The following is a 23,963-nucleotide window of genomic DNA, read 5'->3' as shown; positions in this document are numbered from 1 at the left end:
GCAATCTGCAGCATCACTCAGAGAACAAACTGGCAGTAAGTGATTTCAGGAGATCGAAAAGGAATAGACATTGAGCTTATTGTCAGTGATATGCTGAAAGTTCTGCTTACCCTTTCAACATGTAATTCTACAGTTAAACAAAACAAAACAAAAGCATATATTAGTAAGTGTTTGCAAGTCACCAGTTAACATATGGCAAATGGCTAAACAAGATTTGCTTAAGACATGCAGGCACCAGCGTAAGACTGAAACTCTGATTGCACAGTGGAAGAAAGAGATACTATTATAAATTATTAATTAAAACATCTATTTCAATTTATATTTGTACCAAATTTAGGTTATAACATTAGATTATTTAAAAATATTTTAAAATTGAAATCTGAAGTTCACTTAATATAATATTTCCATGTTCCTTGATCAAAAACACGAAATTAAATCAGCTTGTTAATATAAGTAATGTTTAATAAAATTGTGATCCTGGTTCTGCTCCCAATGAAGTGAATGGGATTTTTGCCACTGACTTCAGTGGAGCTGGATCCAGACCCTACAGTAGTTGCCATTGAACTTTTTACAATTTTTGCACGTTGTCTAATAAATGTTACTGTGGCATTCACAACATAGGGAATACTACCAAGTACCTTAGCATAGGGTCTACTATGATTATTTCAGGAATGTAAATTATCTGCAAATGGGAACTGTACAGATTTTAATGGTGATCACTGTATTTGTTTTTACATAATAATAGATAGTGACATATAGATAGGAGCTCTATTATAATTATACAATTATACAGACACCTTTAATTAGTCATTGTTATATCCACAAATGTAAACCTTTATACACAATTGTACATAAAATGAAGAGTACAGTACTGACTGATTACAGGGGAAACAAAATATACGTGTGTGAGGTACTTAGATGTATCTTTGATTAGAATGTTATGCATTAGATATCTACATACAAATATAGATATAAATATTTAGTTAATACTATAGTACAAATTACAGTATTTATTTTAAAAGTAAAATCCCAAATTGATTCCTCCTCCTGCAGAACAAACTGTTAATCAGCACTATAATCCAGGATGAACAGCAAAAAAATTTAAAATGTGTCTTATGATGGTTTACATCCTACTCCCAGACAAGTCAATGAAAGTTTCCCATTTAATTAAATGGGAGCAGGAGCAGATGCTTAATAAAGCTACAATGGGTACATTCCACACACAGTTTTATCTCCCTGTGATCAATCAAAAATACTATATACAATTTATAAAAGGAGAGAGAGAGAGAGAGAGAGAGAGAGAAAAAGAGGGAGGAAATAGTGAATACTATCATACCGATTTCCATGGTCCCCGTTGCCATGAAACATCACCAGGGCAAGAACGCACATTACATTGTGCCATGTTAGGTGGCTTGTCTAGAATTTCACAGCTTTGATCATTCAACATTTGGCCATTAGGAAGCTGACAAATCACTAATCTTGTCTTTATTCCATCTCCACATGTATGAGTACACTAAAAAAATTAAAAAGATATAGTTTAGGGGGTCTCATCAACAGTCTTCATATACTAAGCAGATATTTGTGTAATCAGTAAACTGTTATTACTATTTAATATTTTTATTGTGCTACTGCCCAAATGCCTCAGGCAAAAATCTTGGTCCCATTTACTAGGTGCTTCACCCATACATAATGAAAAGGCAGTTTGTGCCCCAAAGAGCTTACAAAACTACATTTTTATATTTAATTAACATTTGTCTACAAAAGACAAGAAGATAGAAGACAGTCTGCTCCTTCAGGCAGAAGTGAACACTAGTGTGAGAGAAAACAAATTAAGAGAAACTAGTCATTCTTCAGGGTTAGCACCCAGAGTCAGTGTAGCATGTACCCCTTCTTCTGTGATAAGGGCAAATGGAAATTGGACATGAAACTGAGTTTCCTGTTTGAATAAGAGAACCCCCAGGAACACTAAGCAACAAAGTACACTACTCATCCTGACGTTAATATTCTGATTCTTAAAGGCCATTTGTTTTGTAGACATAGGTGTCTCCTGATATACGCACTACATATTTATTTTTTCAAATTTAAAATTATTGTTTTGTAGAACAGAAACAAAAAGAGAGAAACAAACTTTAGCCAGAAGTTCTGTTAAACATTACATGCACTGCTAAAACAAATGGAAAAGCTAGTTTGCGTTCACTCTAGCCCAAGCTCACTCCTAGTTAACTTAATCCATTCTTCTCAGAAAATATTGCTTATTTATAATAAACTATCAGAAATAAATTATAATCTGATGAGGAAACAGTATGTCCTACTCCTTTATTGTTGTATACTCTGATTCTTTATTAAAAATACTAAACCAAAGGAGGGCTGTATATACTGTACAAAGCAAATTCCTTACTGTGCAGCTATTAACAGAGAAATTGCCATGATGCACAGGCTAGGCCTAGGGAACCAAGTTACTAGAGCTGGTGAATAACATATGAAAAAAATCAGATGCTGAATTTTCCATTTTACTCATAAAATTCAAAAAATTATCTACTAATTATTGACGTACATGGGATTCGATATGTAGGAGGTGATGCAAGTGAGAACCTAGGTCAGAATAAACTGAAAATATTTGTTTTAACTGTACATGTGGTCTTTGGCATAGAATCTATGGTCAAAGTTTGCTCATACATGCAATAGAGAATTCGTTTCTTACTTTCTTAATTGAAAACAGTTCATACAAACCATCACAATTAAAGAGTAGGAGTTGATAGAAGAAAAGAAAATCATTACTGATAAAGTTTGCAGATGCCACAAAGATTGGGGGAGTAGTAAATAATGAAGAGGACAGGTCACTGTTACAGAGTGATCTGGATCACTTGATAAGCTGTGTGCAAGCAAATGATGTGCATTTTAATATGGCCAAATGTAAAGTTCTACATCTAGGCACAAAGAATGTAGGTCATTCTTACAGAATGGGGGACTCTCTCCTGGGAAGCAATGACTCTAAAATGACTTGGGTCAAAAGGGCTAACACAATCCTTGGATGTATAAACGGAATATCAAGTAGGAGTAGGGAGGTTATATTAACTCTGTATTTGGCACTAGTGCAACTACTAGTGGAATACTATGTCCAGTTCTGGTGTCCACAATTTGAGAAGGATTTTGGCAAATTGGAGAGGGTTTAGAGAAGAGCCACATGAATGATTAAAGGATTGGAAAACATGCTTTATAGTGAATCAAAGAGCTCAATCTGTTTATCTTAACGAAAAGAAGATTACGGTTGACTTGATTACAGTCTATAAGTAGCTACTTGAGGAACAGATATTTGATTAAAATAGAGGGCTCTTTAGTTTATCAGAAAAAGGTATAACCAGATCCAATACCTGGAAATTAAAACTAGATACATTCAGACTAAAAACAAGGTGTACATTTTTAACAGTGAGGATAATTAACCACTGGAGCAATTTATGAAGAGTCGTGATAGATTCTCGATCACTGGACATTTTAAAATGAAGATACGATGTTTTTTCTAAAAGATATACGGTAACTCCTCACTTAACGTTGTAGTTATGTTCCTGAAAAATGCGACTTTAAGCAAAACGATTTTAAGCGAATCCAATTTCCCCATAAGAATTAATGTAAATGGGCGGCAAGGGGGCGGGAATTAGGTTCCAGGGAATTTTTTTTTTTTGCCCAACAAAAGACTACACACACACACACACAGAGTATAAGTTTTAAACAAACAATTTAATACTGTACACAGCGATGATGATTGTGAAGCTTGGTTGAGGTGGTGGAGTCAGAGGGTGGGATATTTCCCAGCGGATGCCTTCCTGCTAAATGAGGAACTAGCAATTGGTGAGCCCTCAAGGGTTAACTCGTTGTTTATGTAGCCTCACACTCTACAAGCAGCAGAAATGGAGGGAGGGGAGACAGCACGGCAGACAAAGACAGAGACACACACCTACACCCTGTGAGAGAGAGAGAGAGATGCACATTTCCCCTTTAAGTACACTGACACCACTCTTAAGTATACTATCTTGTTAAGTTAATCAGCAAGCTGAGGCCACAGCAGCTGCTGCTAGGAAGCTCCCTCCCTCCTGAGCCTTGTCATGTGTCCCCCCTGCTCTGTGAAGATGGGGTAAGCGGGATGCAGGAGCAGGGGGGAGGGGACACCCTGACATTAGCCTCCCTCTCCTCCCCCCCTCCTAGCAAGCAGGAGGCTCTGAAGAGCAGCTCCAAGGCAGAGGGCAGGAGCAGCACATGGCAGTGGAGGGAGGTACAGCTGAACTGCTGGGAATTGATAGCCTGCTGGGCGTCTGCTGCACAGGGAACTTAGGGGAGCGGGGAGCTGATAGTGGGGCTGCCAGTCCACCCTGGTTCCCCACCAGCTAGGTCCAATGGGCTGCTCTTTCTGCAAGCAGTGGACAAAGCAGGCGGCTGCCAAACAATGTTATAAGGGAGCATTGCACAACTTTAAACGAGCATGTTCCCTAATTGATCAGCAATGTAACAACAAAACAACGTTAACCGGGATGACTTTAAGTAAGGAGTTACCGTACTCTAGTTTAAACAGGAGATAATTCAAGGAAGTCCTGTGGCCCACGATATACAGGCAGCCGGACTAGATGATCATGAGACCCCTTCTGGCTTTACAGTCTATTAATCTTTTATTTCACCTTCTTGTATTCACTTTTCTTATTGTGGCTGTTAGAACAGGAGTTCTCAAACTAGGGGTCACTAGGTTATTATGGGGGTCGTGAGCTATCAGTCTCCACCCCCAAACCCCACTTCTCCTCCAGCATTTATAACAGAGATAAATATAAAAATGTGTTTTTAATTTATAAGGGGGAGGAGAGTCACACTCAGAGGTTTCCTGTGTGAAAGGGGTCACCAATGTAAAAGTTTGAGAATGACTGCGTTAGACAATGATTTTTGGAGTAAAACCTTATCCCACCCAACTCATCTTTTTAGAAAAGAAAATAATCTTAAATCTCTCCTGGTTCAAGACACTACCAGAGTGGAGCACTGAATTAAAGAAATTTTACAATAACTCCTAATTAGACTAAGGAATAATTGCCATGTGTCAGGCAGCATGACAAAGCTATAACCACTAGCGAGTCCTACTGATCTATTGCTTATAGATATGGTGACCAGATGCCAGTAATCAACAGAAAGAGCATGCCCTTTTATAGGCACTCTGTATCACAGAGGCTGGATTAATCATTCAACAAATAAATTGCTTATTCATTGTGAAGACAGTGGTAGATAAAAATTGTTTGAGTTTGAAAATGTTTGATCCTTTTGAGACTAGTAAAAAAGAGTTTCTGTTGCATACATACTTAAATAATTATTTTACCTTTTTTTTAAAAAATGCTCAAAAGGTTCACAAATATATTTTTTTAAATTGTGAAATAATCTTACTTCTCCCCAGCTCCCATAGTTCCATCGTGGACAGTGTCCAGAATCACAGCGTCTTGACTCTGGTGGCTTTGTTGCCTCATCACAGTAACTAGCACTTATTCCATCCACATCTTGACACACTACAACCCGACGTTGGAATCCGCCTGCACAAGTACTAGAGCACTAATAAAACATAAGGCAAATATACATCTTTGTTAGTTGTGAAGACACTGCAATGTACAATATATTGCTTAAATGAACTTGAAAATAAGAAAGTTGGAAATTGGCACTGAACTATAAATTTAAAACCCCAAAAACCAATTTTGTTAAAGGTCTAAGCGTTCTAAATTTTAAAATCAAAATAAGTTGTTTTTGATTAAACATATTGCTTTTCAAATAAAAATGTATATTTAAGCTTACCAAATAGATACTGTACTACAATGTCATTTTCAGAAATGTTAAAAAAGATAAGAGAGAACTCTAATGCATGCAGAATGATGAACATAGTAAATACATTTTAGTAGTTTGCTTACTGCTCCCCATGGTCCTGTTCTCCACTGGTTTCCTCCTACAGAAGGATGGCTCCATTGATTTACATTATCTTGTGGGTGATGGCCCCTGTGTATTGGAGGGTAATCTAGTTCTGGAAAATGGCTTGGATAGTCATTCATTTTAGGAATATGACGATAAACTGGAAGGCATGGTGGCATGTTACACTCTTGCTCTTTGGAAGGACGGCTTTCAGGATCACAGTAATTCTCGTCAATTTGTTGATGGTAGTTGACACAGACAACTTGTCTTGTTGCTATTCCATTATCACATGTAACTGTGCACTGACCAAAAATTAACCCAACACGTGTGATACAACATAACATCAAAAAACAATAACTAAAGATATTCATATTTACTTTTGAAATTAATAAATGTATAACTATTTTTTTCAGGGCACGGACAGTCTCTTCATATACCTCTACATAGCACTTAGCACAACGAAGACCCAATTCTAATCAGAGCCTTTAGGCACTAACATAATATAAATATGCAGCAGCAGCAGCAACAAAAATAATACTTACGGGTGACCAATTTCCAGCTTGCCACTCTCCACATGGACTAAAACAGTCTGAAATCTCAGGTGGTCTGGGTAAGTGTGTACAGAGTGATTCATCAGCAACTCCACCATAAGCATCCCTACAACTCACATAGCGAGCACGGTTACCTTTTCCACAAGATGCAGAGCACTATGAAGCAGAACAATACATGTTAATCATATTTTATTAGATCAAAAAATCCAAAATTAACTTGCAAACGTAAGCATATTTAGTACTATCATGATTTAATACAGGTTTTAATCCATAAATTAAACACAAAGAGCCAGATTCCAACCTCAATTATACTGCTATAAACCCAGAGTCATAGAATACCAGGGTTGGAGGGGACCTCAGGAGATCATCTAGTCCAACCCCCTGCTCAAAGCAGGACCGATCCCTAATTTTTGTCCAAGATCCCTAAATGGCCCCCCTCAAAGATTGAACTCACAACCCTTGGTTTAGCAGGCCAATGCTCAAACCACTGAGCTATCCCTCCCCCAAGTTACTCTTAAAGTAACCCAAGATGTGTATTTGTCTCAGCCTGTATCACCTTTCTTGGCCTCTCTCCATGGTGAATAGCTCCCTTTCAGGTGTAGTCTTGGGCGCAACTGCTAGTGGGGAAACCTTGACAGTGTGGCTCTAATGGAGCTGTGCTGTCGGGGAATGAGGGGTAGAGTACTGCTAGATGGGCCTGACATGTGCAGCTTACAGAAGGGCTATGGGCTTTGGACGTGCAACCGTAGCTGTTTCACATGAGTGTATATGTTAAGATGTAGTCCTCAAAATATATGATCGCATTATCACGTAATTATTATTATTTTCTACAGTTTAGATATCTATAGGTAGCTTCTTCCTATACTTTTCAACTATTTTATAGTGAGACTAATTTTATTGACAATGATAAAGTATATTTAGGGTCTGATTTATAATGTCATTACTCTGTTTTTGACACCAGCAGAAATCTATCAGGCCCTCCCTGATGTGTTCATATCTCAAAAACTGTCCAAGAATTGAGTCAAAGGCTTTTTGAGTAGGCATCATCTCAACCCGGTCTCAATTTCAGTACACTTTGCACGGCACAGCTAAATTAGACATGCATGCATGTCTCAGTTATACACTTTATGAACTTACACAAAAATATACAGTAGCAGTGCATCTTTTCAAATGTTCATATCTCAGATAAATCAAAGCCAATTTTTACCAGAGTACTCAGACACTTCTTTGCAATGAAGTTTATTGACACGGAAAATTACAACTTTAACCCCACCACTGTTCAGCAGTACAGCTGTTTAAACCAAAGGCATCAATAATCCTTTTATAATGGGAAAAATATATATTTTCCCTCTCCCTATGCTTAAAAACTGGTGAATCATTTTTTGCACAGCTGACCCCCAAAAGTTCTTTTGAGAGAACTCAGATAGAATATTTCAGACAGAAAGGTAAAATTTAAGTTCTAAGCACTGAAAAATGGGACAGAATGGGAACTTTCTTAATTATATAATTAGCTACTATGCTCACTATAATATATTACATACTGGGGTCCATGATCCATATCTCCACTGAGTCACCTTCCCTATAATAGGAAGCGATGTCGTCCATAATTTTGTGGTTTCTGGACAAGGAGGCATTTCACAGTCCTTTGAAAAAAAGAATAATGTAAACTTTAAACATATTTTTCAGAAGTGCAAAAAACAAAGCAAATCACCATTATATTATGGTAACACTATTTTTCAGTAATACTGTTCTCTACTTTTCCATAGCCTTATTCAATGGTGTTTAAAAGAACATTTACCCCATATTAATTATGGTTCTTTAAGATGTGTTGTCCACACAGATTCCACTTTTGAGGATAGATTCATAAAGTACCAGATTTAGGCACCATTAGTATTCACAAAACCCCCATTCAGCTGCTGCCTAAGTTTTTGCAGTACAAGTTCCCTATGTGCCTATTTCTCTGCCTTATTGGCATCTGGGTCCCTAAGCAATAGCATGATCCACGAACTAGGGGAAGATAGGCGCTAACTCATCTGTGGGGCTTGATCTGGTGGGCATGCTCAGAGACCACCTAACTCCGTACAAAACAGCCAGGAGGAGGAGGCGCAGGAGCTTCCTGATATTTTTTAGCCTAGCTGTGAAGGTAATAACGCAGGATGTGGGAGACCACCAGCTCAAGTCCCCACTCTGCCTGATGAGACAAGATTTGAATAAGGAGTTGCTACCTCTCAGGTAAGTGCCCTAATCACTAGCCTATGGGATATTCTAGTGCAGGTTTCCTTCAATTCTACTGCTGAAGCGATTACAATTTGGATAAATTATTAAATAGTCATTGGGCCTGAAAGAGAGAAAAACTCCATAGCTGGCAGGTAGGGCATTCTTCTGAGAGGTGGAAGACCCAGGATCTAATCCTCCTGCTCCAATGACCCTTGTAGAGAGGGGAGAGGAAAAACCTATCTCTACATAGTCCTTAGTCTGCAGATTTTTGTTTTGTTTATTTTGAGCCTATGGGCAGAGACAACTTATTTAAGGCTAACAATGAATTAATAATGAAGTAACTAGCAGTAACTACTCTATTATTAGTAGTTAGAACTGTATCAGCTAACTTGCTCAGTCCAAGGAAGGCGGACATGATCTATCTCACAACCACGGGCAATAAGAAGAAACAGAGTCTGAGTTGTGGCTGCCCTGTCCTTTATGCCCTCAGCTACAGGGCACAGGCATGGCCTCAGCAGATACTGTTATTCAGAAGAATCTGATCTCCTGTGTATGTGGTGCATGTGCACCAACTGTTGAATCTGTGGGGACAATCACTTGAAGCAGCAGCTTTATTTCAACATTTTAATCACTTATTACATGCCTATACATTTGCAAGGCTTGTTTAAGTAGCCCTCTTCTGCAGCAGCCTGATCCCCAACAGCAGTCAAATTAACTCGCTGATTTCTCTTAAATAATTCTTTCGCCAACGTTACAATCAGTCAGCCCTATGTTCTTTGTCTTCCGTGGGCTGATGATTGGACTCAGCCCTAGGAGTTTGCTGGTGTTCTGGAGCTGTACTGGGTACTTAATCCAGTGGCTGGATGTACATATGAATAGACAATCCCTATGGACTCCAGAACATTTGCATTATATTATTAGAAGGAATCAAAGATCAATTGAGTGTAACAAAGAAGCATTTTATTAGGGGAAAGGATAGGATTAAATTAAAAGAAAGGGAAGGATAGGAATCTGGAATAAAAGGAAAGGGCAGTGAATCAAGTTATACCAGCTTATACAACTGAAATATATTAACCTCAGAGATTCCTCCCGCAAGTAGTCATATTCCCCCTCTATTAACTAAACATGATCAGCATCCCACAACAGAGTCTGGCCCCGCCTGCAGGTGGTCAGCCTATGCATATTGCTCCATGCACTGGAGTGTTTTAGTATTAATCAAAGGTTCTTTTGACTGTCTGCAAAAGTCTTGGCAGTCCCAGTCATGTGCAGGCTATTCAGGGAGTGGTCGGCTGTCCAGGAATGTCAGTCAGGCTCCTGCCCCGTAACGCCTTTTCTCTTGCTCAGCGTCCACTATCCAGATTTGAAGTACACAGTATGAACACTTAGTTTCAGTATAATATTCCCAGCCTCTAGGCTACTGGGAGATACTTCTCTGAAGGCCCTCGCCGCAAATGGCAATGAGGCTACATTTATATAATTGGGTTTATTTAAATAAAAAAACAAACAATTGTTTGCTTGAAATGCATTTGTTTGACTTACTTGACTGTCTCTAGGACGGGTAGCAGCATTACACTCTCTGTCATCCTCTAAAATAACTCCATAAGTGCCAGTAACACATTTGACTGCACGCATTTGGTATCCACGTCCACATGTCACAGCACACTGTTAAAGACAACAATTTTAGTTGCTTCAAATAGTTTAAAACTTGGTCATCATTTTAAAATGATAAAATTTCTATTTTTAAACAACATCCGTGTAACAAGAACAGGAATGTAATAATCTAGAAATATTTTTTTTCCACAGTCCTTTTTTAAATTTAAATTTATTCTTGCTCTAAAAATATTCTAATGATAATTTAACAGATGGAATAACTTTAATATTGAATAATAATTCTGAATACCTACTGCACAGGAGCTAATTTACATGCTTAATTACCATACCCATAATTGTATTCAATGCATCTACAAATGAAAAGTTATACATAACTTGCCATTTTATGCACAATTAGCATTATTTAATCTATTTTCAGAGAACTGCTTGTCTAAAGCCCTGAAAATCAGACCCCCATTTTACAGCAATTGGCCTGCTCAACAACTATGGCTAATGCAAATACAGTAAATTTATATCCCCGATAACCATCTTTATCCACAATCATGTCCCCTCCAAACATTGCTCAAGTCACAGGAAGTGCCCCTTTGAGATCCCACTGAATATCAAACCTCACCCATCCAACCCCAACGTCTCTCTCGGACAAAAAAGAAAAGCAGCAGTATTAGAAGAATATGCAAAAACACCCTTTGTGCTTCTCTAATCCTGATAATATTCAGGCTTCAGACTGCTCCAGACATAAATCAGAGCAGCCCTCAGGATGCTCTAATTTACACAGGCAGGCAGCAGCTCCAGAGGCCACTACAGCATTCAAAGATTGCAAGACACAGGGATGTCCTCGTCATTTAAAAGGCACAATGGATATATGCCACCCCAAGCATACCCCCAGGAATCCTCCAGGGCTGGTTATGCTGGCCTTAGGCAGAGTGACCATATGTTGTGGTTTTTCATATAGTGTCCCAAGAAATTATTTCAGGATCATATCAAAACATTTGGGTTTTTATAGCTTCAAAATTTGCGTTTAAGATCCATTGTACACCAAGCAGAATTAACTTTCTGTACTAGAAACAAACTGCCAATGAAATAAGCTTCCAGTGTGATAAACATGGTAGGGAATGAAGTGAAAAGTCAAATCAGTATAGATCAGTGGTCAGCAATGTGCAACCCGCATGCTTCCCGCAACTCCCATTGACCGGGAACGGTGAACCACAGCCACTGGGAGCTGCGGGAGGCTGGGCCTGCAGAAGGTCAATGTAAACAAACTGTCTCATGGCCTGCCAGTGGATTACCTGACGGGCTGCAGGTTGCCCACCACTGGTGTAGATGCTATGAAAGCTGTTCTTTTGCTCAAAGCTTTTATTTCGTTATATACTCGTTCAGGACTCTGAGTTATCAGAAAAAAATCCTGTATTCTAAGAAATATGCACATGTTGTTAAGTCAGAAGTTGGCAGTAAAAATTGCAGTTTATCAGTAGATGCCAATTCATGGAATTTGGAGTAATGTGAATGGAGAGTTTTGTTTTGTTGTTATTTCATGGATTTCTAATTTGGCAAATTTCTTGTAGGTGTTGTATCAGAAATGCCAAGTACAGCAATTGCTTACATGGAAAAGTAATATTATGAAAGTATTTAATGGATTTTGAGCTCATTTTAATGCAATTTAGCAGCTGGAAATGAAGAGAGGCCAGCACCGGTGACAGATCATTAGCAATTGCTCTGCAGACTCCCAGCACTACACTAAATTTGAGAATTCTGCCTTGGATGGAGAGAGATTAAATAGATTAGACAGATGAAAAGTTCTATAGAAGTGAAAAGTATAGTTCAAGGAAGTGCTTATAGGCCTCTTCTCCACAAGGTCCCTGCATCTCACAGGTAAAAGAAATATTATCATATGTTTTCCAGCTCCCTAGCTACAAGTTCTCACTGAATATCAGAGACTTCTTGTGAATAACCTGAAAACAATGCTGGTTTGATTATTCAGACAGAGCTCCACCAAATTAAGAAATCTTCTTTTGAACTATTTTTCAACTACTTTACTAGAAATATCCCTCTTTCAAACGAATACATCCTATTTTGGAATTTTGCAGTATATTGGATATATACCAGATATATGCCTTTAGAAACAAAGCACACACTGCTAAATTGTAAATACACTTATTTTAATTAAAATAAATAAACTGTGCATTTTTCCTAAAGATTCTATATTACATTAAGCAGCCAGAGATTCTTAACAGTATCATTAGCTTGGCATATATAGTCTTATATTTTAAATCAAGGTTGCCCCTAGAAGTGCAGATTTGTCTAGAAATGACTGGCTGGACATTTACCACCAATATGACTGCTCTGGGAATTGCATCTACTTTCATTAATTTTAGGTTAGCAACACATTTTACTCAACACACATAAAACATGCTGAAGTGTGACAGAATCTTACAACCTTAGCAATTATATTCCAACAGAAAATATTTTAAAACTTTGTTGTTGCATGATCATTCAAAAGTCTGGAATAGATGAAAAAAGCAAAAATGCATATGTACTCACTGATCCCCATGGTCCTACTTGCCAAGATGCACATTCATGAAGTTCACATGATCTTACTGATTCTGGTCTAGAGTTTGGATTACAGAAGTTCTCTCTCAGTTTTTCATCATTCAGTTGACACCATACTTGTCGATGCCTCATTCCCTTCCCACATGTCACAGGACACTGCAGAGTGGTAACATTAAATTTGTCAGCTGATAAAAAGTATGAAATATAAATGAATAGATTCACCTTTTCCAGTTATTTGTTGGACTTCAGTTAATATATAGCTAATCACAAAAACATTTTTATAGTTTAATACAACCAATTCTTTATTTTCTTGCTTTCTAACCAGTTCAAGGATATACCAGTCCAATGATCTATAAACATTTCCCCAGCTATAAAAATGTGAATACAAATTAAAGTTCATTTACTCATTAATATTAAATTAAAGTATCATAAAATGTATACTTATCATAAATTATGAAAAAACATATGCCTTAACTTCCAGAGGAAACATGTTTAGCCCATTCCTAATTCAGAGAAAGCCAGTATAATCTACATGAAAATATAAATAATAATGTTCTTTGCTTGATTGCATAGTTTTTATTACTTCACAAAAATTAGTGGTAAGATATTAGATAAAATCCCTATAAGAACCCTCACAGTCTTGCAATAACATATCCGGGAAAAACTGAATTACTGGTAAGTTTTTCACAAGACATCAAGCAAACTATCAGGAGAGCTCTGCAAAATTCTAGCACTAGAATATGCTATATTTAATGTACAATGAAAATAACTAGTAAAACCAAAACTGTGAACATTTAAAAAGTACTGCTTACATTTAAAGAAATTTTTAAAGTAGTATAATAATATCAAAGGAGCCTGAAGTTTTGCGTGATTAGTGTTACCTCACTCCAATCACTAGTAGCCCAGTTTGGACATAAAAACTCATTACAGTTCTGCGTTATAATCCTTGGAAGCTCATGACATTCTCTATCAGCTAGCCGACGACCAAAGTTGTTCACACAAAAAGCTTCTCTCGTTCTTATGCCTCTCTCACAGCTCCTGGAACACTGGAATATAGAAAAAAGTAAAACAGAGCACAAGAAATATACTGTAACAAAGACCAATTCAAGCTACATTAAAAATAGATCCATTGGGCCAAATTCATCCCTGGTGTAACTCTACAGACCTCAAATAAATATCTCAGAGATAAATTTGTTCCTTTGCTGTTTAGCTCCATGATATAGTTCATAAACTAATGTTAAGGCTGCAATTTTATACCTTATCTTCTTAAAATACATATAAAACATTATGTTAATAGAAAGCAATTTAAGTTACAAAATAAAGCACTTCCAAGTTAGGAAATGCCAGATTTATGATTGCCCATGTAGCCTCTTGCATCCCTCCTGTGTATTGAATGATGCAGGGATTCTGTGGAAAAAATAGTATATGATCATGCAATTAAAGACTAACATAATGCATATACACAAGGAGGCAGAATTACAGTTGCATGGACAACCTTAATTCTGGCATTTCCTAACTTTCAAGTGCATGACTTTGCCATCAAAATAATTTTCTTTAAACATAATTTTTGTGTGTAATTTCTTAAGTATTTTTAAAAAGTAAAAAGTTAAAAAAAATTATCTTATATATGAGTATAACAACACCCCTGCCACTCTACATCATCAGCAGGGTTTGAACACTGAACATTCAGCATTGCTCTATCACAAACTGTTAGCACTTGAGCTTCAAAACTAATTACATTAGCTGGCAGAAGGAGAAGGCTGTTATCCCAGAGGAGGAAATAAATCACTGATGTCATGTGGTAGGTCTTTTTTTCTTCTTCTTGTTTTCTAACCAATGCCCAATTCAAGGATATACCAGTCCAATGATTCATTAGCATTTCTCCACCAACAAAAATGTGAATATAAATGAGAGTTCATTTACTGGTAATGTTAAAGTATCACTCATGCTAAAGGAGTTATTGGAGAAGCCTAGCTTGGGTAGGTTTAGGGAGTTCTTACGGGAGGCTGGCCTGGTCTGGCTCTCTCTCTTGCCTCTCTCTCCAGAGGAAGTGAGCAGCACCTGCCCTAGGGGATGGGGAGGATGGGTTTCTGAAGCCATATGCTAGGTCCAGAGGGGTTACAGATGAAGATCAGTCCAACTCTTTCCCCCCGCCCTCCCACCTGCATTGGGAGCTGGGGGAGCTCTTGCCCTTTGTTTTGCCTGCTTAGAGGAGGATGTGACACTGGGACTATGTATCACGTTCATTGGGGTATGGATTGGGAAGACTCCAGCACTACAGCTGCTCTGACAGCTCCCAGTTGTTCCCAATGTAGTTTGTGCTGGTGCTGTGATGATGTGGTTGTGTTCAGTGATTTGGCATCCTGCCAAAATTTTCCTGAAGAATGAAAGCAAGAGATGCAAAATGGCAATTTTAAAACTGTTTATAACTCAACTAAACCAGAATGGAAATGTAACTGGGACAAAGAAAATGCTCTTCTCTCTGCTGAATTTCAAAGGCCAGTTTCAAACAATCAAGGTGTTAGAGCTTCTATAAAAAAAGTTTCAATAATCTTTTAAAATAGAAAGTGTCAGGAAACCTAAAGATAGGGTTTGCTACCAATTCCCCTATAACAACTCATATTTTCCGAAGATATTTTTCTTTCGGTTACTTAAAAATCAGAGCAAATTACTATCAGAAAAAAATCAAAATCTAGTATGAGCACTAATCAGACGAATTGCAATCGTACAATCACAAGGGTTTGAATTTGTACCTCTGACCATTCCGTGTAGTGCCAGCTTGTTAACAGACAGTCACCATGACAGGGTTCTCTGATTGGTGGTTTCTGCTGATCAGCGCAGTATTTATCATCCACTGGAACACTCAGTCCTTTTGAAACAGAGTACTTCATGCAGTGGATGTCTAAAGACCGATACCCTGGGCCACACCGTGATGTGCACTCACTTTTGCCAATATTATGCCACCTACAAGTATAAACTGTTATATAAAACTAAATATATTTTAATAAATACAAAAAAAATGCATTAAGCACTCAGATACTATAGTGAGGAATGCAGTATAAAATCGATTTAGGCAATAGATTAAATAAATTGAAAGTAAACATAAGGATTGAAATTTTCAAAACTGTCATGGGGATTTAAACACACAAACTGAGGGTTTGCCTACACAGCATTTTGGACCGAGCAGGAGAGAGCCTCCCAGCCCAGTTTGACAGACTCCGGCTAGCAGGGCTCATACTAGTGCTCTAAAAATAGCTACATAGACAGCGTTTTACACATTGTGGCTCGGGCTGGAGCTCAGCCGCTGAATCCTAGGGAGAAGGATGGACTTCCAAACTTGAGCTCCAGCCCAAGCCACAACGTCAAAGTGCTCTCTCTGTACAGCTATTTTTAGAGCATTAGCACGAGCCCTGCTAGCCCAAGTCTATTGACCTAGACTGGGAGGCTCACTCCTGCTTGCTCCAAAATGCTGTATAAACATACCCTGAAAGACTTCTAGACAGTTTTTTTAATTAACAGAACTTGTGACTAAATCCCTTGGGTGATTTTGAAAATCTCAATCAGTGATTCTAACCATGTATTATTTGAATACTGCAACCTGGGCATTCCTGGTGCACCAGCAATAGAAGACTGGGCCCCAAATGATTTCCTATTGAGAGTATAATTCTTGGTGAAATTCAGTAAAGTCAGAGTATTTTGGATGCTGGGGAGGTGAAATTCAGCCCCCTCAACAAAGAACCAAAATAAATACAATATTTCTTAGTTTCACAAGTGTAAATCCAGAGTGTGACTCCATGCAATCAACTCATTTTCTTTTTTTAAAAGGCTGGAAGCTCACCTGTGCATAATACTTTGTTTAGATCGACAACTACAAAATAGTTAAGTGTTAAAAGAGCCTTTTCATAAAAACATCTTTTTACCTTAATTCACACTCTGTGTTGCACTTTTCAGAGACTGCTGGTAGAGGAGGTACATTTTCACATCTTTGGTCAGACACTACCAAGTGATCGCTCTTACGTATGCATGTAACTTTTCTTCTACGAAGACCTTGAACAAAACATTTGGAAAAGTTTAAAGAGCTAAGAAACTCTCTCTACTTGCCTCCCTAGGAGTCTCACAAGTCATCGCTGGTCCAACCCACACAGCTGGTCACACCCTGGAAGATGTTGATTAGGGTTGGCCAACAAACAAGAATTCCATTTTGTGAGAAATTTTAAGGTTTCAGAATTTACTTTTGTTTCTCATCAGAACCTGAATTTTTTTCACAAAAAAAGGGAACAACCTGAGAGAGAAACAGAGAGAGAGAGAGAGAGAGAGAGAGAGAGAGAGAGAGATCCCCTTAGCCCAGAATAGCCAATACTCCAGTAGTTAGGGAACTCACCTGAGATATGGAAGACCCAGCTTCAAGCTCCTGAAACTGGTTCCCAGGTATCTATCTGGAGTTGCTCACTGTCTTCTTTTGACCAAAAACTCCAGCCTGGACCTGAGAAGCCTTCCCAAAGACAGTTTCCTTGAAACAGCCACAGTTCCATAAGAAGCTTAGGTTTTGACAAATCAGCATTTTCTGACAAAAATGCTTAGTCAAAAAAATTCCATATCAGTTCTTATGTTGATGTAGAAGACAACACAATCCAGCTACTGCGTCAGCATCACCTGATTAAGGCAGTGGCCAGAGCTCTGCTTACTTCCAGGCAACTAGAAATACCCACAATCCTATCTGATCAACCCTATCAAATTCCAAAGCATGTTAAAAGATCACAGTACTCCACCTACAGGCAAGGAGTTGAGAATCTGGAGAGGTAAGATAACTGTAGCATGATGACAGCTATCAACATTCTGGCCCCCAAATTGCAAAAGGCCAAGAGAACTTTTCTTTCTATCTCTGCAGAAGCTGCCAAATTTCACCCATATGAGGTATTCACGGTGGTAAACAGCACCATCAATTCTGACCACCTACAGTCCAAAGCAGAACTTAGCACCAAACACTTCATGAAAAGATCACACACATTCAGGAAGTCTCTTAGGCTTCATGTAGCTAATATCCCTTTGCCAGATAGTAAACAGCACTTCTGTTCCTTAAATTCAGCCCATTCACTCCACAACTATAGAACATTCTGAAGGAGACTCAACCAAAAACCTGTGAGTCTAATCCAGGCCCTTTCTGGTTCATGAAAAAGAGTCACAAGCAACTAATATCCCTCTGACTGAAAGGACCAGTGTCTCTTCCTCTTTCAGACATACAACAGTCCTACCGATAATGAAGAAATCCATGTGGCGGTATATCAGAACTGACTAACTACCACGCCATATCAAACTTTCCACTTCTGAGAAAGCCCAGAGAGAAGCTACCCAAAAGCTGCTTTCAAACTCATCTAGCTGCAGCCAATATTCTAGACCTAGCATAATCTGGATAGAGGCCAGGACATGAAACAGAAACAGCATTAATGGCACTGATGGATTATCTCTTGATGTCAACAGATGGAAGGCAGACATCCAATCTCATACTCCTGGATCTCTACAGCAGTACGATCAATCATGTGAACCTGCTGTCCTGCCTAAAACACGAAGCAGGAGTCTAGGAGAATGCAATTCCTGGAGGGAATCACCCAAAGGGTAGCAATGAGAAACTGCCTCTCTACCTGTGGAGTGCCATGATTAGGGCTCCGTGTCTTTTCACGGAGGTCGCGGAAGTCACGGCGGGAACAGCTGTGGGGGGAGTGGGGAGCAGCAGCTAAGATTTAGTCAGGGGTATTTATGGTACAAGTCATGGACAGGTCATGGGCCATGAATTTTTGTTTATTGCCCATGACCTATCCATGACTTTTACTAAGAATACCTATGACTAAATCGTAGTCTTAGCCATGACATATATCTACACTGCAAATTAAAACCCATAGTGATGAGTCTCACAGCCCGGTCAATTGACTCAGACTCGTAGTTAACCGTTGGGTTAAAAATAGCAATGTAGACATTCCTGCTTAGGTTAAGAGCCTGGGCTCTGACACACAGTGAGGGGGTAAGGTCTCAGAGCCTGGACTCCAGCAAGAACATCTACACGGCTATTTTTATCCCCACAGCCTGAGCTGCAGCCTGACCTGGGCTCTGAGACTCGTTGCTGCGGGTTTTTCTTTATAGTGTAGACATACCCAAAGGGATCAATTCTCTCTTTAGTTCTATGCAACATCTACACGCAGCAGTGAGACATCATGGACTCAAATGCCATGCACATGCAGATGAGACATAGCTTTTTGTTATCCTCTGCAATGTCTATTGTGTGGACCTCCTGGTTATTCATAACAAGCTTGGATATGAAGCTTAATCCACTATGATAGGTTTCTTTAACTGAAAGATTTTACTGAGCTTTCTCTGACTTTTAGGAGATTCAGCTAAGGTTTAGAAAACATACAAATGGCTCCTTTTGTTGGCGCTCTGGCTTAGTTCATGTCAAGCAAGAGCACTAGCCGTATCAATTAGATTCTTGTAAGGCAAGTGGCTAGTCTTTTATGAGATTATATAATGCAACCATTTTTGAGTCAAACTGCTTCCATAAATATAGAAATTCAATTATTACTGCTAGAACTGTTGTGAAAATGTTAAAATAAAACAAAATAAAATACCTTTCTCTCTATATAAAATTTTAAACTAAATAGAATTAATAGAATAAATCCTTTGAATAACTCAATCCATGTTGTCACACTTTTCTGGATGACACATATCTTACGTGTACCTTAATTTCAATATCACTCATTTTAATCTCTAAATTTAAATTGCCTATAATTTCATGCAAATTTTACACTTTTACAGTTGAAAATTATTTACATTACATATAAATTGTTTTCAGAATCCAGAACAGAAGATACAGAACTCTATTTACACTAAGGAAATGAATCCCTCACCATTTAATGTTTCCTGCATTTATTGGTGTACCTGGTTTTCAGGACTTTATCCCAAATTACGTGCCACATTTGGGCATACACAGGTTGAGATGCATGATGTGACATGATGTTAAATACTTCTGAATTTACATATAAGAATATGAAATAACATCATAAACAGAATTCTGATTTCAAAAAGAATTCACAATACCTTGGCACATTTTGCTGCACTCTTGCCAGGGACCATATGGATCCCAGGTAAACAGATCACTTCTCTCTTCTATAGGGATACTGAATGAATAACGCACATCAGGATTGTACAAATTCCCTACACACAATACCTTTAAAGATATAAAAATAATACTTTTTTTCAATAAATTGGCCAGACTATAAAAATATAAACACTTATTAACTTTACAAACTTATTAAAACATAAAAAAATCACCTGCAAAATTAACTCTTCTTCTAGTCGATCAGTGCTGTTAATTCGCTCTACAGTGTTGTTTGAACCACTGTACTCAAAAATGGCTCCTTGTATACCGATTTCTTTTTTAGACATGCTTACAACAAAATTTCCATTCAGGATAAAATTCCCATGAGTATCAGATAATGCTAAAAGTAAAAATTTGGGAATAAACATCTATCCCAATTAAAAGGTATAATACACATGAATACAAATTTGATATTTTGTTTGCATTTAGTTATTCATTATGATAATTGGTATTTTTTTTTATTTATGACAAACAGCTTTGGAAACATCAGAAAGATCTGATACCATTAGTAACATACTTCTATTCAGTAGGTTCTATCTACATCATTAAAATTTGGGGGACCTGATTACAACAGCGTAGTAATACCAGAAATATTTTTTAAATGATTTGGTCCTGTCAGTATACCTGGGAACAGTTTGTATTACTGAATTGTTCTACAGTCTTGTATTCTACAGGGCTATAGTTCTATTCAGTAACATTGTTAAAATTGGGTAAGTCCTAGGCCTTTATTGGCAACACTGAAATGTGCATTCTGGCATTACATGATCTATTTTAATATTGTAAGATAGGCTTTTAGAAAACTATGCTTCTTTTCTCCTAGTAGTTTTCATCAATGGATCGAATGTATGTATAATGTATGTATAGGTGACCATCTGAGCTTGCTCTCTGTGCATGCTTAACATTCTGACAAAAAGCTCTGAAATGTGCTTGAAATGTGTAAGCTCGAAAGCTTGTCTCTTTCATCAACAGAAGTTGGTCCAATAAAAGATATTACCTCAGCTACCTTGTCTCTCTAAAATTAATGAAACATTTAACTGCAAATGTCATAACACTATTGAAAATAAATGTTTTCTGCAACAATTCTACTCTGTCCAAATCTCGTTCTTCCACTTTACATCCCATTAAATAAACTATGTAGTTCGGCTATAACAGAGATTTCAACTTATAAATAAATGGTATGTTCTCAATAAATATGCATTTAAAAAAATCCCAATACCTGCTCTAATTTGATTTGGTACTAAACAACATTTTGATTAAAAAAACAGAACAATATAAAATTAACATGACACACATTAAATTAATTAAAAACTGTCTAACTGGTAGATCTCAAAATGTAAGTATAAACAGGGAATCGTCATTGAGCAGGTTTGTTCCAGTGGGTCCCACAAAGATCTGTTCTTGGCCCTACACTATTTAACATTTTTACCAATGACCTAGATGAAAACATAAAATAATCACTGATAAAGTCTGCAGGTGACACATAAATTGGGGGAATGTTAAATAATGAAGAGGACAGGTCACTGATTTATAGCAAATTGGATCACTTGGTAAACTGGATGCAAGCAAACAATATGCATTTTAATATGTCTAACTGTAAATGCATACACCTAGGAGTAAGGTATATAGGCTATACTTATAGGATGCAGGACTTTCTCCTGGAAAGCAGTGACTCTGAAAAAAGATTTGGAGGTCATAGTGGATAATTAGCTGAATGTGAGCTCCCGGTGCAAAGCTGTCGTTAAAAGAGCTCATGCAATCCTGGAATGCATAAACAGGAGAATCTCAAGAAGGAGTAGAGAGGTTATTTTACCTCTACATTTGGTACTGGTACAAATAGTGCTAGGAGACTTTATCTAGTTCTGGGGTCCACAATTCAAGAAGAAAGCTGATAAATTGGAGAGGGTTCAGAGAGGAGCCACAAGAATGACCAAAGGACTAGAAAGCATGTCTTACAGTGATAGACTCAAGGAGCTCAAACTATTTAGCTTAACGAAGAAAATGTTAATGGGTGACTTGATTACAGTGTATAAGTACCTACATGAGAAATGGGTATTTAATAAAGCTCTCCTTATTCTAGCAGAGAAAAATATAACATGATCCACTGCCTGGAAGTGAAAACTAGACAAATTCAGACAGGAAATAAGGCATAAATTTTTGACAGTGAGGGTAATTAACCCCTGGAACAATTTACCAGTGGTCATGGTGGATTCTCCTTCACCAACAATTTTTAAATCAAAACTGTTTTCCTAAAAGATATGATCTAGGAATTATTTTGGGGAAGTTCTATGGCCTGTGTTATTCAGATCAGACTAGATTATCACAGTGGTCCCTTCCAGCCAGAGAATCTCTGAATCCCCAAAACCCATTCAAGTTCCTGGTTTTTTTCCAGATGAAATTACACTTGTGTAACTTCTGCAGAGGGAACCAGGCAACCCAGGTGATGGTAAATTATAATTACACAATTGCTCTTAGGACTTTATCAGACTTCTTATATTTTATGTCTGCAGTAGACCTTTGGCAAAGTACACACAAACCATCTATCAGCTGTTGTTTACTGGAAATCTTTACCAAGGTAGTTGTCATCTTCTGGTTTTCCTGAATAGCTGTGCTGACGAATATCAATGTTTGTAGCTCCCATGGGAATTTTTACTACAACATTATAACCTGGAATATAATTGTACATAAATTAGGTCTTTCTAACCACCACAAACATTCATATACTTGTAAAAAGTAATTTTCTGAACATTTGTTTAATCAGCTTTCTTCCCATACTCTGACAACCAGTGAGGGATGGCCAGCTGTTAACCCAGCTCATTTTTTGGCAGGAAGGAAATTCTGGTAGCTTCTTTTAAAATAGAGAAATTAAGCTATATAAAATCTAGTCAAACTGAACTGTTATAATACTTATTGATTTCATATGTAACAAAGAAAATTATTTTTTCTGGTTTTATGAAAACTGAATGACGTTAGTGGACTCTATTAATAACGTTAGTGGACTCTATTAATAAAATCCTTTCCATACACATGTCTACAGAATAGGACCTGGAGGACCTGGCTTCAAACTTTCTGTGAGAGCTCGGACAAGTCACTTAATCTACCCTGTGCCCCAGCCCTCCATCTGTAAAACGGAGATAATACTTCCCTATTTTAAAGGGGTGCTGTGAGGTGAAAATCCATTAATGACTGCTAGGTGCTCAAATAGTACAGTGTGAAGGCCAGGCAGGTAGGTAAGTTATATACATTAGACAAATTAGTCGTGTTAGATCTGCATCTTCCAGATGTGAGCTGGGCTACTCATTAGAGTACGGGTCTAATGTGCTCCCTTCAAGAAGCAATTCTTCATAAACGAGTCACCGCATTCTACAATTACTCCAGCTAGTCCCAAATAATAGGTATTGAAGCAGCATAGTTTTGAGGTAACAAAATAATAGATAGCCAGATCCACATTTGAGAGAAACAGTCACACTCTTCTCACATGTACAGTTAAAATGTTTATTCACAGCTGCTATCTGAACATCCAGGAGCACCACACAATCTAAGAACCCTATATTGTGAACCTGCTTAACACATGATAGCACAATCAGTCAGAAGAATTAATATAATTCTTGATAACTCCTCCACTTGCTTCTCTATCCACTAATATTACCTCAGGATTATTATTAGCACTAAGCTTCAACTGGCTAGCGCACATCCATGGGTAATAAGCTAAAAATATAACTATAACACCCCTCCCCAGTTTCATTATCCACTAATTGTACAGTATTGTATTAATCACATAATAATCAATGTGTATAACCCAAACAGCTTAGTGTTAGCACAGATTTATTATGTCTACCACTTGGGGGCAGCACTGTAATTGCAAACTGTTACAATTTGCACATCTTTAGTCAATAGTCCACTACCTGCTAATTACACAATATATCTTCCCAATATAGAATAAAAAACAAACACCCAAAAAGCCCCCTATC

At 37.7% G+C, this 23,963-nt stretch overlaps 1 protein-coding gene across 1 annotated transcript in view; it reads right to left on the bottom strand.

Annotated features, from left to right (window-relative positions):
- Window positions 1-23,963, bottom strand: part of ADAMTS20 (ADAM metallopeptidase with thrombospondin type 1 motif 20) — a 171,226-nt gene that overhangs the window by 63,024 nt on the left and 84,239 nt on the right. The window contains exons 16-28 of the mRNA XM_084639016.1: window positions 22,564-22,659; window positions 20,169-20,335; window positions 19,935-20,064; window positions 16,769-16,895; window positions 15,602-15,812; window positions 13,730-13,894; window positions 12,840-13,004; window positions 10,230-10,352; window positions 8,015-8,116; window positions 6,465-6,629; window positions 5,925-6,224; window positions 5,413-5,574; window positions 1,337-1,513 (exon numbers count right to left, since the gene is read on the bottom strand). Coding sequence (XP_084495142.1) covers window positions 1,337-1,513; window positions 5,413-5,574; window positions 5,925-6,224; window positions 6,465-6,629; window positions 8,015-8,116; window positions 10,230-10,352; window positions 12,840-13,004; window positions 13,730-13,894; window positions 15,602-15,812; window positions 16,769-16,895; window positions 19,935-20,064; window positions 20,169-20,335; window positions 22,564-22,659 — 2,090 coding nt within the window. The remainder of the gene's footprint in view (window positions 1-1,336; window positions 1,514-5,412; window positions 5,575-5,924; window positions 6,225-6,464; window positions 6,630-8,014; window positions 8,117-10,229; window positions 10,353-12,839; window positions 13,005-13,729; window positions 13,895-15,601; window positions 15,813-16,768; window positions 16,896-19,934; window positions 20,065-20,168; window positions 20,336-22,563; window positions 22,660-23,963) is intronic.

The sequence above is a fragment of the Lepidochelys olivacea genome, assembly GCF_965140295.1.
Source record: "Lepidochelys olivacea isolate rLepOli2 genome assembly, chromosome: 1".
Classification (NCBI taxonomy): Eukaryota; Metazoa; Chordata; order Testudines; family Cheloniidae; genus Lepidochelys; species Lepidochelys olivacea.
Note: the sequence above shows the minus strand (reverse complement) of the source record. Positions and strands in the feature narration are given on the sequence as shown.